General features: G+C 43.3%; 1 protein-coding gene across 1 annotated transcript; it reads right to left on the bottom strand.

Annotated features, from left to right (window-relative positions):
- Positions 1-189: 189 nt before the first annotated feature.
- LOC103200707 (UDP-glucuronic acid decarboxylase 1-like) lies at positions 190-1,451 on the bottom strand. The gene is given in 3 exon segments (XM_042781572.1): positions 190-218; positions 221-322; positions 485-1,451. Coding segments are annotated over 3 exon segments (1,098 nt in total).
- Positions 1,452-17,008: the final 15,557 nt, after the last annotated feature.

The following is a 17,008-nucleotide window of genomic DNA, read 5'->3' as shown; positions in this document are numbered from 1 at the left end:
CCCCCTCCAGAGATGAACTTTTCAGCTTGAACTTGTCGGCTTCTACACGCTTGTGAGCCATTTACCTAAGATAAATCTCTCTCTCTCTCTCTTTCTCTCTCTATAAATATATATATATATACACTTTGCTGGTTTTTGTGTTTCTCTAGAGAACCCAATCCAACACATTTGGTACCAGGAGTGGGGTTTTCAGTTATGGCGTGTCCGTCCTTTTTTATTCTTGCAGGTTTTGGTTTGGGGATGTATTGATTATTCGCCTGGTACTCAAGTTCTTTCCGGAAGTAGTGAATTGCTTTATTTAAACCTTCTTCCAGTGGGACCACAGGCTCCCATCCCAGCATAAGCTTTGCTTTCTTGATATCTGGTTTCCTTTTCTGTGGGTCATCCTGGGCTTCAGAAAGAAACTGAATTTCACTTCCACTACCAACAAGGTTTTTAATTAACTGAGCAAATTCTAGGATCGTGTGTTCTTCTGGGTTCCCCAGGTTGACAGGGCTGCTGACATTGCTGTTCATCAGAGCCACAAGCCCATTCACGAGATCACTCACGTACTGGAATGCTCTCGTCTGAGATCCAGATCCATATACCGTGAGTGGCTCCCCCTGAAGCACTTGCAGGATGAAGTTGCTGACAACCCGCCCATCAGTCATATGCATGCGTGGCCCAAAGGTGTTGAATATTCTTGCCACTCGCACCTCAACTCCTTCCTGCTTCATATAGGCATAGCACATGGTCTCTGCAACACGTTTGCCTTCATCGTAACAGGCTTGGGGTCCTATTGGATTCACATGGCCCCAGTAATCCTCACTTTGAGGGTGGACTTCAGGATTGCCATACACCTCAGAGGTAGAGGCCAGGAGAAGACGGGCACCAACTCGTTTCGCCAGCCCCAACATATTCAATGTCCCAATTGTATTGGTCTTTAACGTCTTGACAGGATTATACATGTAGTTTGGAGGGGAAGCTGGCGATGCCAGGTGATATATCTGGTCAACTTCAATGTAGAGGGGTTCTACGACGTTGTGGTTAATAAGTTCAAAGTTTTTATGGCCAATCCAATGCTCCACGTTTCTCTTCCTGCCAGTGAAGAAGTTGTCCATCACTGTCACCTCATGGCCATCCATCATTAGTTTGTCAGTTAGATGGGAACCCACAAACCCCGCACCTCCGGTTATCAAAATTAGCTTATGGTCCTTTTCTGATAAAAATTTTACTGGTGGATATTTCTGGATGAAGCTCTTTTCCAAGTCTCTGATTTTCTCTCTTAATGGCTCAACAATCTCTTCAATCTCGCTCTCAATTTTCAGTTCACCATTTTCCTGGATAGACCTCATATTAACCAAGTTGCCCCAAACAGAAGCAATGTAGGCAACCAGGGTGATGCCCAGCAGTAGCTTCATCCTCCTGCGGTTGATGGCAGACACCAGGAGCAGTAGCGCCTTGCTCGCCATCCCCAGGAGCGACGCCAGTCGAGGATACTGCCGTGCGCCGGGGCCCGCCTGCTGCACAGACCAACAGCAATGATAGTCTTTCAAGACTGGACACTCACATTCCAGGCAGTTACAACCCTCCTCTTCTCTGGATCAATCAAGTTTAAGGTAAATATGGTTGGCAGTTCAATTATGTATTCACTAATTCATTCAAGGACTAAGTGTTTGTTACTCATTTTCAAGAGAGGTAATGTGAGCCACTGGAAAAAGAACAAGTCAAAATGGACTGGGTTCAGATCCTGACTTCATACATCACTAGCATAATGATCTCACACAAGATCATTTGTCTGAGTACCTATTTTCTCTTTTGTAAACAGGATTTTTTTAAAAAAAAAAAAAAAACCTTTCTGTCTCATACTGATCCTATAGGACAAAAAGAACTGCCTGAAAGGGTTTTCAAGGCTGTAATCTTTACGGAAGAACAATGCAACATCTTCCTGGTGGGTTTGAACCTCTGACTTTTTAGTTAGCAGTCAAGCACTTAATCACGGGGCCACCAGTGCTGTGGAGGAGGACTAACCACCAGGTGCTATAGACCTAAGGAACTTGATCCAGTACATGACACAGATAAGTGTTTTTAGGTTTCCTTTCTCTTCCCTAGGAGCTCTCTCTGGTAGCATAGTGCCTAAGGCATTTGATCAATAACCAGAAGGCTGGAGGTTCAAACCTACCAGCCACTCCTCTAAAGGAAGGTTGGGCAATCTACTTCCATAGTGATAAGGCTTCAGAAACCCAAGGCAGGATTGCTGTGAGTCGGATCTGACTCCATAGCAGTGAGTTTTCTCTTCCCTGGCTTAAGAACAACAAGTATGGTGGGGCACGTGGACACCAACAAATTAATTAACGCCCAAGATGATCAGTGATAAAATCCAGGAACCGATTTAGCACTGCTATTAAGGAACACTATCTATTAACAATAATCTTGAATGCAAGAGCCAAAGCAAAATTATGAGGCAAGTTGTTAGAATTGACCACAATGAAAACAATCGAATTCAGAGACAAGATACTAGAGGTTCTGTAAGTCACTATCTCTGATGAATTCACATCATAAAATCCTTAATGTTGGCCATCCATCCTCTGCTCAAATCCTTGACTATTTGGGGCACCCAAAATAAAACAAAATAAAAAACCAGCCAAATAAAAACCTACTGAATAAAAAGCAAACTCCTTAACTTGATATTTAAGACCTTATGTATTCTTCCCTGACCAAATATAGCAGCAAGCTTACATCCTCCTTTTCCCCAAAAGCTATACTCTCATTAAACGGGAGTATCCTTGCTCTTCAGCAATTCTTCTTGACTTCCCATTTCTGCAGCCGCATTCACACCAGTACACTTTCCACCATCTCTGAGAACTCCATCTGCTCTATGCCTCTCGTGAGTTCCCTGAGAAATGACTTCTCTTTTGTCTCTTCTGAGCCTTTGAAGATGCTACTCTTTGGCAACTTGGCATGCTGCGTTGAAAGAGAATCACCTGATTACACTTTCATCTTTTTCACAGACTGCACACTCCCTGAAGTTTATTTCATTTTGTTGTTCATATATAGTAGTTGTTTAATATACACGGATTGAAGACACTTTAATATTTTCTAATAGAGAGGAATTAAATTCAGCCAAAGTGAATTTAGTCGACTTTATCAAATGCTCATACTTACTAGATGGTCATTGTCTCTATCCTCAGACAGTTGGCTCTCAAATGGCCCATTTTCGGAGAAGTGCTAACTATGTTTCTACCAGATCTGCTCATTATACTGAGCAGGAGTCCCACTGAGGCTGTGTGGACACTAGCCCTACAACTGGAGTCTGTCAGTGAAGAGACCGGGACGGCCTCCCACCTCAATAGTAGAACATTTTTTGCCAGCTACCAGGTGAGGTCCAGGTTCTAATCTCTGCCTTGACCTGCAGACTTCATTCCCCATTGGCCTTCTCTCAGACCTCTTATGAGGAACCAGTGAGCAAGAGTCCTTACTTAATGACACCGCTTCCTTCCCCTGTTCTATTCCCTGGGGTACTGGTGTAGGGCCAAAGGGAAGTTCAAGGTGTCCATGGTCTTTATTAACAGATGTTCCTTCTCACAACTGCCAGCCAGAGTCACTTATGTTCACATTCCCCAAGTGTCCAGCCTTCCTGCATCCAGAGGGAGATGTGGGGACCACAATCTAATGGGTTGGGACATTTCTCCAGGCCCCATCTCCACTTCTGCCCCTGTGGTCTGCCTTGGTAGATGGTCCTTATTTGTGTTTCAGATAACTTTTATCTCTAGAGTACCCAGCTCCTAAACTAAACTTAGACTTTTGACCAATGCCCTTCTCTGAATGCACACACATATATAATAATTTTTTGGAAGATAACTGGCTCTCAGGACACATTTCTTTCATATATATGTGTGTACATACATATATACACACACATATACATATATATGTATATGCATACATGTATACAGACATATACATACATATCAATCTATATATCTATATGTACACACACACATATATGTACACACATATATGACAAAGACCTGGAGTTAGAAAAGAGAAGAACACACGTGGTATTTCTCAAGCTGAGTGAACTGAAGAAAGCTTTCAAGCCTTGTATTGCAATACTGAAGGGTTACACGGGCAAAAATTGAGAGACACAGGAAGAACCAAAAGAAGATGGGAGGAATACATAAAGTCACTACACCAAAAAGAGTCAGTCGATGCTCAACCATTTCATGAGGTAGCATAAGATCAAGAACTAATGGTACTGAAGGAAGAAGTCTAAGTTTCACTGAAAGAGTTGGTGAAAAACAAAACTCTACGAATTGAAGGAATACCCAGGAGATGTTTCAACAAATGGAAAGAACACTAGAAACGTTCAATTGTCTATGCCAAGAAACTTGGAAGATAGCTAGTTGACAAAATGGCTGGAAGGTCCATTTCAAAGAAAGGTGGCCCAACAGAATACAGAAAGTACTGAACAATATTGTAACTATCACATGCAAGTAAAATGTTGCTGAATATAATTCAGAAGGAGTTGCAGCTGCAGCACTACATCAATAGGGAACCACCAGAAATTCAAGGCGTATTCAGAAGAGGATATGGAAGGAGGTCATCATTGCTAATGTCAGATAAATCCTGGTTGAAAGCAGACAATACCAGAAGGATGTTTCCCCGTGTTTTACTGATTATACAAATGGCCTTGAATGTGGTGGTGGTTGTTGTTAGGTGCCATCAAGTCGTCTTCAACTCATAGTGACCCTATGCACAGCAGAATGAAACACCACCCAGTCGCATGCCAGCTCCACCATCCCTGAGCCCATAGCTGCAGCCACTGTGTCAATCCATCTCGTGGAGGGCCCTCCCCTCTTTCATCAGTCCTCCACCTTACCAAGCAGGACATCCTTCTCCAGGGAATGGTCCCTTTTGATAACATGACCAAAGTAGGTGAGACGAAGTCTGGCCATTCTTGCTTCCAAGGAGCATTCTGCTGCACTTCCTCCAGGACATTTATAGTTCTTTTAGCAGTCCACGGTACTTTCAGCATTCTTTGCCAGCACCACAACGCAAAAGCATCAATTCTTCTTCAGTCTTCCTTATTCATTGTCCAGCTCTCACATGCATACGAGGTGCTTGGAAATATCATGGCTTGTGTCATGATATTTGACACAGTGGTCAAATTTGTCCATTTGTCAATGAGCACTTTGGTCCTCAAGGAGACATTCTTGCTCCTCGGCACTTGAAACAAGTCTTTTGCAGCCAACTTGCCCAGTGTTATGCGTCGTCTAATGTCTTGACTGCTGCTTCCATTGGCATCGATTGTAGAACCAAGCAATGTGAAATCTTTCACAATGTCAATCTTTTCTCCACTTATCATGATGCTACTTATAGGTCCAGTTGTGAGGATTTTTGCTTTCTTTATATTGAGATGTAATTCATATGGCAGGCTGTATTCTTCAATCTTCATCAGTAAGTACCTCAAGTCATCCTCACTTTCAGCAAGCAAAGTTGTGTCATCAGCATATCACAGGTTGTTAATGATTATTCCTCCAATCTTGATGCCACGTTCTTCTTCATATAATCCAGCTTCTCAGATTATTGCTCAGCATATAGATTGAATAAGTATACTGAAAGGACACAATCTTGACACATTCCCTTCTTGACTCTAAACCATGCAATATCCCCTTGTTTGGTTCGACAATAGCCTCCTGGTCTATGTACAGGTTCCTCATGAGTACAATTAAAGTGTTCTGGAATTCTCATTCTTCTCAATGTTATGAGTCGGGTTTGACTTGACGGCACATAACAACAACAACAACAACAACTCAATGTTATCCACAATTTGTTATGATCCACACAATCAACTGCTTTTGCATAGCCAATAAAACACAAGTAAACATCTTTCTGGAATTATTTGCTTTGACCCAAGATCCAATGTACACACACACACACACACACAAATCAAGATATAAACAACTCTCTGACCTCTACTTCTCACACACAATAATCCATATTCATGAACAATATTTCTCTAGTATACAGAGTTGGGGAAATGGTCAAGCATGGTGCCGGAGTGTGCTCATCCACTGTGTTGACACTTCTCCCCTAGACTTTTCTGCACCACAACAAGTAAGTGTCTTATTTCCCATCAGGAGTATAACCCGACTCCCCAGTGGTGCCTGAAATATAAGCCCATTCCATGAAGGCAATAAAGGGCCTGTTTCCCAAGTGCACCACTTACCACTCCAGGCCAAAGCACCCTGACCACATGGAATGTAGACTGGGCTCTTGTTCCCAGTCATGCCACTGCTTACCAAAGGGACATGATCAGCTGCTATAAAACAGTGGCCTACACTTCATTCAATCATACATCCACTACCATTGGTGGGAATCTGTGCCCTTAGATGCATAAAAATGACAAACACATAGCATTCTTTTCTATTTTAAAGATTCTAAAACAAAAGCCTACCCGTTTCATTGTGGTTTCGAGTGGTTCTACTCTGTCCGACAAGGACCTCTGTGAGTCGGAATCAACTTGATTGCATTGGGATAGAGGCTCTGCATGGCCCAATGTACTTTTCTCTCTTCTAACATTTCCACTTCCTTGGGATGCCTCACATCCCTTCAGCTCAGTTATACTATAAGGCCACATGTCATTCTTCCTCCCTCCCTTCCTTCTTCCAAAGACAGTAGATGTAACTTTCTATGAAAAGCGAAGTTCATTGCAGCATCTCCTTCATGGATCTCCTCCCCTGCTTGTGGGTGGGGCCCACAAATCAAATATACGGTGGCATAGTGCTGGAATTCCCATTCTTCACAGTTTTATCCATAATTTGCTATGATCCCCACATTTGGTCACTTTACCAAAAAGAACTGGTAGATCTTCATCCATTTCAGGAGGTGGCATATGATCACGAACCAATGATACTGAAGGAAGAAGTTGAAGGTGCAGTGAAGCAATTGTGAAGAACAAGGCTCCAGGAATTGACAGAATAACCCTGAGATGCAGTGATTCTTTATTCTGTGAATTGTAATACCTATATGGAAATACATACATATATATGCATATATACACATATGAGTGTATACCACCTACACAAGGTTCAAGGAATCTTTGTTGACCAGTGCCAATTGCATGTGATTGTTGTTCTAGGCCCTTGCTTCCCACAGCAGCCGCCTATCTAATGACACAGGAGGATGTGGCTGCAGCAGTGTCACAGCAGATTCACCCAGGAACTTTCAAAACTATTAAGGAGCCAAACTCCCGACACAGGGTAGCTGGTCCACAAATACAAGCTGCTTGCTTTCTCTGCCCTTCTGGCGCACCTGCAGTCCCACACTTGCCCAATGCCTGCTGAGGCTCGTCTGACATCTCATGAGTAAACCCCGCTTCCTGTAAAGCACCATGTTTCACCACCTCCTGCTCGCACCCAAGGAAGTTGCCAAGACAATCAGTTTCCCCTGATTCCTTGAACCTTGTGTAGGTGGTATACACTCATATGTGTATATATGCATATATATGTATGTATTTCCATATAGGTATTACAATTCACAGAATAAAGAACCACTGCATGTGATGTTGTATCTCTGCCTCCTCCTCACAGTTCTGGATCTCACAGCTTCATTCAAGTTATCCCCCTCACCTAGTACGATGGCTTTCCTGCACAGCCTTTCTCCAACTTTAAACCACAGTGGTCCCTTGGTTGCCCTGTTATCTTTCCACAGTGTACATGTGATCATGTCACTCCTAGAGTCCATCCACTGAAGGCCACAGTTCACAGTCCCCAGCTCCCCAATGCCCCTTACCACCAGCAGGTGTCTCCAACCCTTTGTGACCCTATCTCACTCCCTCCTTTCTGGGATCCTATTTAGAAAAAAAAAAAAACCTCACTGCCATCAAGTGGGTTCCAACACACAGTGACCCCTCCTTGGGTTTCTGAGGCAGTATCTCTATGGAACTAGATGGCCTAGTCTTCCTTCTGATGAATGGCTAGTGGATTTGAACCACCAGCCTTCTGGTTACCAGTCAAATGCCTTCAGCACTATGCCACCAGCTAAATGCAACCTCCCTGGAATTAGTCAGAAGCTTGAAATAAATGGCTCCTCATGCTCTTCTGATGTTTATTTCTATGCCCATCTCCTATCAACTCTGATCTTTCCTCTTCTTGTTCTTTCCTCCAAAAATGTCCACCTCCAGCACAGCATGAGGGCCCCTATCTCTTGCATACATGTGAGACAGTGTCAGTGTCATACTTTGGTGGCATGTGTGCTGCCACGCTGCTGGAAGTCATGCCACCAGATTTTAACCATCAGTACCATCACCCACAGCAGACCAATGTCACCAAAACTCCCAGACCAAGACAATGTAGGAAGAAAAGGCCTGCTGATATATTTCCAAAATTAGTCAAAACAAACCCTATGAATCACAACAGAACAGTGTCCAATATACTGTTGGAAGACGAGCTGTGTAGTTTAGAAGCACACAAATCACACAGTTACCATGGTGATGGACTTCAGCACCCAGTGATTGTGAACATGGTGCAGGACCAGGCAACATTTTTCACTCCGTCAAACTGAGTCAGAGCTGACTGGATAGCAAATAGCAGCAACATAGGGATACTGATGCAGAGATGAAGAGAAGAAGTCCACAAGGATCACTGTATGACTTACTCCAGGGCTCGCCTTTCTCTCTTGGTTAAGCCTACATCTGTAGACCCTCTGCCCAAACTATAGCACTTCCAAAGCCCCAAAGGGTCCTACCTAGTGATCTTCAAATATGGCTATAAATATAGTCATATTCACGACCAAATCTACATCCTGCATAAGAAACATTGAGTAAGAGTAAAATATAATTTTGAAAGTCAAAGGTGGATATGGACCAAGCCCATATTCAAGGTCAACAAAACCAAAAAGCTATCACCGCACATCCCACTTAACTAATGTGTCCTCATGAAGGAAGCATATATGTGGCATGGGATGCAGTGAGGCCCCAGCACTGTCCGGGCTGAGTCCACATGTCCATAGTTTATTATAGCAAAAAATATTAAATCTGCACAGAACCTAGGAGGGAATGATACATGCAAGAAGCCAGGCCACTCAACTTGAGAGCAACTGACCCATGGAGGATGTGCACGGCTCTCTTGTAAAGAGAAGATGGAAATAAAAAAGCGAGGCTGCGTTTGATTTCCACCTGTGTCGCCCTCAGCAGGAAGGATCTTCACAGCCAGAAGTCCCAATTGTTTTTAGTCACTTCCCTCCACACGGGAGAAGGCATATTAAAAAGACAGAGCTGTCTCTTTCCGTGTACACACGCCCAGTAACATGGCTGTGATTTACTGAGAAAAAGCACAGGACAATGTCTGAGAAGCAGGGCTCGTTCTGCCCGTCGAGTTCGGGAGGCAGGCGGCTGTCTGGGCTGCAGTGTGGCCGGCTGCCAGGTCAATTACAGTGGTGCCGAGGAGGAAATATGAAGACAGATCGGCTTAATTCTAAACAGGAGCATCAGCGTAATGGAAACCTGGGGACAGATTAATGCAATGGCCAATTACTTAAAAGTGTGGCTGTGGCCAGTGCTGCAAAATGTATTTATATTGTGTCTTTTGGTATGTAAGGAATTTATTTCTATTAATCAGGATGGATAAATGGGGTATTTTTTAGAGGTCATTTCTATCTTTACTTCTGGAGGGAAATATTTCTCACAAGAAAATTAGAATTCTGTAATTCTCATCTCTTCTAAGAAATAAGATACATGGGTAAATTAACACCTGGGGAAACTGGCCAACAGTATTTCATAAATGTTCATGCCACTGCTCTACCAATGTTCCATCTGCTTCTGCTACGCCAAGGTTGATTTCACTTTAAAATTCTCCCCATCAGTCCCCGCCCCTCTACTGCATATGCCGTGTCTTTGTCTAACGAAAAAACATTAAGAGATCAACAGCATCAGTTTGGTAATTTATCTCACAGAATACTGAAATAACAGGGATCTATTTCCTTCGTTTTGGACTCAAATCCCAGGAGTCTTGTGGAGACACAGTAAACATCAGGCTCACGGAGAAAAATGCCGACTGCTTGCCTCACAGCTTAATTGCTTATGAACTAGATTCCAACATCCCTCCAATGGCAGAAGAAAATCCGTCAACATCTACCTGGAGAACCCCTGGGCCACTGACATGGAGTTGTGCAGCTGTGCGATTGATAATGGTGATTAGTAAGCACTCAAATCAAATACTGAAAGATTATCAAAGACAGATGCAAAAGAACTAAAACCAAAAGACAAGACATCCTACTGTAATTCCCCACCTACCTAAAGATGTGGTTCTCAGTATTTTTTTTTTTTTTCTGGAGACTTTATGTAACTTCTAAGACACTATTGATGTTCATTACCCAAACCCACCGCCATCGAGTTGACTGCAGCTCATACCCACCACATAGGACAGAGCAGAACCACACCATAGGGTTCCCAAGGCTATAAATCTTTTCAGAAGCAAACTGCCTCATCTTTCTCCCACAGAGCAGCTGGTGGGTTTGAACTGCCAACCTTTTGGTTAGCAGCTTTAATCACAGCACCACCAGAATACAGGAAGACAGAATATATTCTTGGGAAAGATGCCCCGAAATTGAAACAATAAAATTAAACCCAATTTCTCCAAATTCTATTCCTAAGTAGTCTGACACTTCATTGAAAATAGAAATGAAAAAATAAACACAACATTTTACCAATGTATCTTATTTATATTGATAAGATAGTTAGGTGCCATGAAGTCAGCTCCAACTCATAGCAACCTTATGTGTAACTGAACAAAACACTGCCTGGTCCAACACCATTCTCACAATCATTGCTATGCTTGTGCCCACTGACGCAGCCACTGTGTCAATCCATCTCATTGGTTATATTCCCCTTGGTCGATAACCCTTTACTTAACCAAGCATGATATCCTTCTCCAGGGAATGGTCCTTTCTGACAACATGACTGTGGTGGTTAGGGTCATGTGTCAACTTGGCTGGTCCTGGTTTTGGGCAGCTGGATGTAGTTATTCCCCATGATGAGACTGGTAATCAACTCCATGGTGGAAGCTATTGGAGCAATTGAGTAGCTGCCTTAGGGATATGGTCTGCTTCCAGTATATAAGAAGTAGCACTGAGAAATGTCTCCTGATCTTTTTGGCATGCCTGGACCCTGCATTTAGCCGACTCTTCCTCTGAATGGCCTGCTATGTTGTCTGCTGATCTTGGGACTGTTAATGGGCTTCAATCAGTGGCTTGCCATGTCACTTGACAATTTTAGAACTGTGCCATTTCATTTGTTGACCTTGGGTTTGTCAGCCTGAGCAGTCAGCAGCTGCCTTGAGTTAAGAGATGCCTCTAGTTCAGTGGGCCAGGAATAAGAAGCAGAGCTGAAGGCTAAGGTTGAGGGACCTTCATTCAGCCCCTAGAGCCAGCACTTTGAACTCGGACTTCTAGCTTCCTAAACTGTAAGAGAGAAATCCGTGGGTTAAACCCATACATTTGTGGTATGTCTGATAGAGCGGCACTAGGGAACCAAAACACTGACCAAAGTAGGGAAGACAAAGTCTAACTGTTCCCGCTTCTGAAGAAGATTCTGGCTCTACTTCCTCCAAAACACACCTGTTTGTTCTTCTAGCAGTTGGTGGTACATTCAATATTCTTTGCCAACAGCACAACTCAAATGTATCAGTTCTGAGGTCTTCCTTATTCACTGTCCAGCTCTCACATGCATGAGGCTCCTGAAAAGACCACAGCTTGGATCAAGTGCACCTTGGTCTTCAAAGTGATATCTTTCCTTTGATAAGACAGATACAAAATTTTCTAATTGACAAAAGGCTGGCAGTTCAAACCCACCAACCCTCTCCTCTGAATGAAGGTTGGGCAATCTACCTCTGTCATGATACCACCTCGGAAACCCAAGAAGGGGTCGCTATGAGTTGGATCGGACCTGACTCGACGGCAGTGGATTTTTTAAATGACAAAAAAATCAAATAGCCAGTGACTTAATAACAAATCACATCAATAAAAGATCTTAATAAAATCTAGAAAATCAAAAAGGGAGAAAAGGAACAAAAATACTGGACATTTATCCTCGTGTTACAGTCTCCCCATATACAGTCATCTCTAAAGTAGTTGATTGCATTGTCTAGGTTTTTCACCATTTTAATTCTGTTGGAATAGTTACAAAGGAGTCCTGATGGCACAAAGGTTAAGTGCTCAGCTGCTAACCGAAAGCTCAGCAGTTCAAACCCACCCAGTAGCTCCTTGGGAGAAAGATCCAGTGACCTGTTGGTGTAAAGAGGACAGCCAAGAAAACCCTCTGGGGCAGTTCTAGTCTGTCATACAGGGGCTGAACTGACTCAACAGCCCCTACCAACAGCAACAGTAACAAAGCACAATCCAACACAAATGGGATGGAAAGGGTCAGAATGAGACGCAGTCTTCAGAGACCTTTGACAGCAATCTGCTGATGTTCCCCTGGGGTGGAGGGTCCCTCCAGCACTCTCTCAGACATGCAGGCCAGCCTAGCCAACTCCACTGGGCTCTGGATGTCTGCCAATGAGTGAAAGGTGCAGCAGCCCTGGCCCTCATGAAGGAGGCAGACAACAAGCAAGGTGAGCAGACGTGGGTCAGGTGTAGATAAAGGCTGAGGAGGAGAGAAGGAGTGGCAGGTCGGGAGGGAAGGACTTCAGGTTATATAGAGTGTTCAGGGTGGCTTCCTTGAGAAGCTGAAATGTCAGCGAAGACCTCAAAGAGGAGAGGGTATGAGCCATGTGGAAGATCCCAGAAGCTGCCAGAGCATGGGGGCTGCAAGCCCCTCAGCCTTGAGGAAAAGAAACAGCACAGGCCACGGTGGGCAGACAGGAGGGAGGCGGGTGGGGGGAGGAGGGAGGGGGGGGGGGGGGGGGGGAGGGATGCAGAGGCGGTGAGCAGCCAGAAGGCCCTGGGCGCTCCACACTGGGATCTGACGGAATCACCCAGGATGTTTGTTCAAACGGAAAGGTCAGAGGCCCCACGCGAAGTTCTAATTCAACAGGCTGGGGTCCAGGAATGTGCATCTGTTAGCTCCTCCACAGCACAGTGAGTGTGGCCAGGTCCGTCCTGAGAAGGGTTCTCCGATCCTCAGGCTGCCATCTAGCCCTTCTCTGCATACGTGCAGTGGCTGTCTCCCACAAAAGGCAGTGCCTACAGCTGTCAGTGCTGACCAAGCTGGACAGAGGAGGTAAAGCTAAGATACCCAGCGTTTGCTTAGCAAGAGAGAGAAGCCCCAGCATCATATAAGATAGTCAGGGGTTGGCTAGTAATGTAAGCTGTGATGACTTACACGAATACTGCCCATCCCACCTCTGTCCCAGTGATTGACTGAACTAATGATTCCTGGGTCCTCAGGGCCTGCTAACACAGGCTGCTGTGCTTGGTCAGTTAAAGTTAGGACCATGTCAGACAGTCACTAACTAATGAAGTTACACCATAATGTTACTGTGTGCCATCAAGTCCATTCCGACTCACAGCACCCCTAAAGGACACATTAGAACTGCCCCACAGGGCTTCCAAGGCTGTCCTCTTTACAGCAACAAGTTGCCCGGTCTTTTCTTCTGTGGAGCTGCTGGTAGATTTGAACCGTCAACTTTTTGGTTAGCAGACAACTGCTTACCTGTTGTACCACCAGGGCTCCTTTATATCATGATACATGTACCTGGTTCCTAGGTTGTGGGACACTGTAATAGCTACTATAGAGGCAAAGATTGAGTCCAATACCTCTAAATACTTCTAGTTCAGGAATTTTTGTAGGGATATTAATAATTATATTAACTAATTATTATATATAATTGGAAGGCCCTGGCTGGTGCAGATGGTTAACTCACTCACCTTCTAACCAAAAGGTTGGGGGTTCAAGTCGACCCAGAGGCACTTGGAAAGAAAGAAAGGCCTGGTGATCTCTTCTGAAAAATCAGCCATGAAGAACCCTATGGAGCCCAGCTCTACTCTGACACATATCATATTCTTTTGATGCTTCCTGCGTCAGTCAATATTTTGCCATGTTATTGTTTTCTAGGTACTTTTAAGTCAGCTCCCACTCATAGTGACCCTATGTAAAGCAGAAAGAAACACTGACTGGTCCTGTGTCTTTGCTATGTTTGAGCCCATTGTCACAGCCACTGCACCCCTCGTCTTATTGAGAGTCTTCCTCTTTTTCACTGACCATCCACTTTACCAAACGTGATATTCTTCTCCAGGAACATGACCTGCTAACTACAAGTTGTATGGGATGAAGCCTGGCCATTCTCGCTTCTAAGGAGTACCCCACTTACACTTCTTCCAAGACAGATTTGTTCCTCTTTTTGCTAGTCCATCATAGTATTTTCTGTATTCGCCATCACCAAAATCCAAAGGCATCAATTCTTCTTTGCTCTTCCTTATTCATCGTCCAGGAGCTCTGGTAGCATAGTGCCTAAGGCTATGAGTTGGGTCCGACTCAACGGCACATAACAATAACAACATTCATTGTCCAATTTTCACATGGATATGAAGCTATTGAAAATACTACGGCTTGAGTCAGGCATATCTTTGTCTTCAAAGTGTCATCTTTGCTTTTTAACACTTTAAAGAGTTCTTGTGCATCAAACTTGCCCAATGCGATACACTGGCTGATTTCCTGACTCTACTTTGATGGGTGTTGACTGTGGATCAAAGTACAATGAAATCCTTGACAACTTCAATCTTTTCTCCATTTATCATGATGCTGCTTACTGGTTCAGTTGTGAGGATTTTTGTTCTCCTTTTGTTGAGGTGTAGTCCATACCACAGTCTTTGATCTGCATCAATAAGTGCTTCAAATCATCTTCAGTTTCAGCAAGCAAGGCTGTGTCATCTGCATGCTGTAGGTTGTTCATGAGTCTGCCTCCAATCCTGAGGCCACAGTCCTCTTCATATAGTCCAGCTTCTCGGATTATTTGCTCAGCATACAGATTGAATAACTGCAGTGAGATGATACAACCCTGATACGCACACTTCCTGATTTTAAACCATGCAGTATCCCCTTGTTCTGTTTGAATGACAGTCTCCTGGTCTATATACACGTTCCTCAAGAGCATAATTAAGAGATCTAGAATTCCTATTTGAAATGTGATCCATAATTTGTTATGACCCACAATGTCTTTGCCTTTGCATAGTCAACAAAACACAGGTAAACATCATTCTGGTATTCTTTGCATTCAGCCAAGATCCAGGTGACATCAACAATAATATCCCTCATTTCACATCCTCTCCTGAATCCAGCTTGCATTTCTGGCAGTTTCCTGTCAATATACTGCTGCCACGGTTTTTTAATTATCTTCAGCAAAATTGTATTTGTGTGTGATATTAATGACATTGTCCAATAATTTCCACATTCTGTCAGATCATTGTTCTTTGGAATGAGTAAAATATGGAATTCTTTCAGCCAGTTGGCTAGGCAGCTGTCTTCCAAATTTCTTGGCATAAACGAGTGAGCAACTCCAGTGCTGAATCTGTTTGTTGAAACATCTCAAGAGGTATTCTGTCAATTTCTGGAGACTTTTTTTTTTTTTTTTTTCATAGTTCCTTCAGTGCAGCTTGGGCTTCTTCCTTCAGTACCATTGGTTCTTGATCATATGCTACCTCCTAAAAAGGTCAAATGTCAACCAATTCTTTTCAGTACAGTGACTCTGTATATTCCCTCCATCCTCTTTTAATGTTTCCTGCATCATTTAATATTTTGTGCATGTTGTTATTGTTGTTAGATGCCATCGAGTCATCTCTGACTCACAACAACCCTATGTACAAGAGAACAAAACACTGCCCTGTCTTGTGCCAGCTTCACAATCCTTGCTGTATCTGAGCCCATTGTTCCAGCCACTTTGTCAACCCATCTCATTGAGGGCCTTTCCCTTTTTCATTGATCCCCCACTTTTCCAAGCATGATATTGTTCTCCAGATAATGCTCACTTCTGACAAAATGACCGAAGTAAGTGAGATGAAGTCTGGCCATTCTCACTTCCAAGGAGCACTCTGGCTGAACTTCTTCCAGGAAAGATTTGTTAGTTCTTTTAGCAACCCATGGTACTTTCAGCACTCTTCACTAACACCACAACTCAAGAGCATCAACTCTTCTTTCATCTTCCTTATTCACTGTCGAGCTCTCACATGCATATGAGGTGATTGGAAATAGCATGGCTTGGGTTATGCGCACTTTAGTCTTCAAGAAGACATCTTTGCTCTTTGGTACTTGAAAGAAGTCTTTGGCTGTGTTTACCCAATGTAATACGTTGTCTCATGTGTTGACTGCTGCTTCCATTGGTGTTGATTGTAGAACCAAATAATATGAAGTCTTTGACAATTTCAATCTTTTCTCCATTCATTGTGATGCTGCTTATTGGTCCAGTTGTGAGGATTTTTGTTTTCATTATATTAAAGTATAATCCATACCACAGACTGTAGTCTTCAATCTTCATCAGTAAGTGCTTCAAGTCATCCTCACTTCAGTAAGCAAAGTTGTGTTGTCTGCGTATTGCAGGTTGTTAATGAGTCTTCCTCCAATACTAATGCCACATTCTTCTTCATATAGTCCAGCTTCTCAGATTATTTGCTCAGCATACAGTTTGAATAAGTGGGGAAAGGATACAACTCTGAAGCTCTCCCTTTCTGATTTTAAATGATGCAGCATCCCCTTGTTCTGTTCAAATGACAGCCTCCTGGGCTATGTACAGGTTCCTTGTGAGTACAATTAAGTGTTCTGGAATTCCCATTCTTCTCAACGTTATCCATAATTTATATTGATCCATGCAGTCAAATATTTTTGCATAGTCAATAAAACACAAGTAAACAACTTTCTGGTATTCTTTGCATTTAGCCACAATCCATCTGATATCAGCAATGATGTCCCTTGTTCCACATCCTGTTCTGAATCCAGCTTCCATTTCTGAAAGATCCCTGTCAATACACTGCTGCAAGTTTTTAAATTATCTTCAGTAAGATTTTACTTGTATGTGATATTAATGATATTGTTTGA

Source organism: Orycteropus afer, unplaced genomic scaffold, assembly GCF_000298275.1.
Source record: "Orycteropus afer afer isolate SDZICR_OR568_19922 unplaced genomic scaffold, OryAfe1.0 scaffold00135, whole genome shotgun sequence".
Taxonomy (NCBI): domain Eukaryota; kingdom Metazoa; phylum Chordata; class Mammalia; order Tubulidentata; family Orycteropodidae; genus Orycteropus; species Orycteropus afer.
Note: the sequence above shows the minus strand (reverse complement) of the source record. Positions and strands in the feature narration are given on the sequence as shown.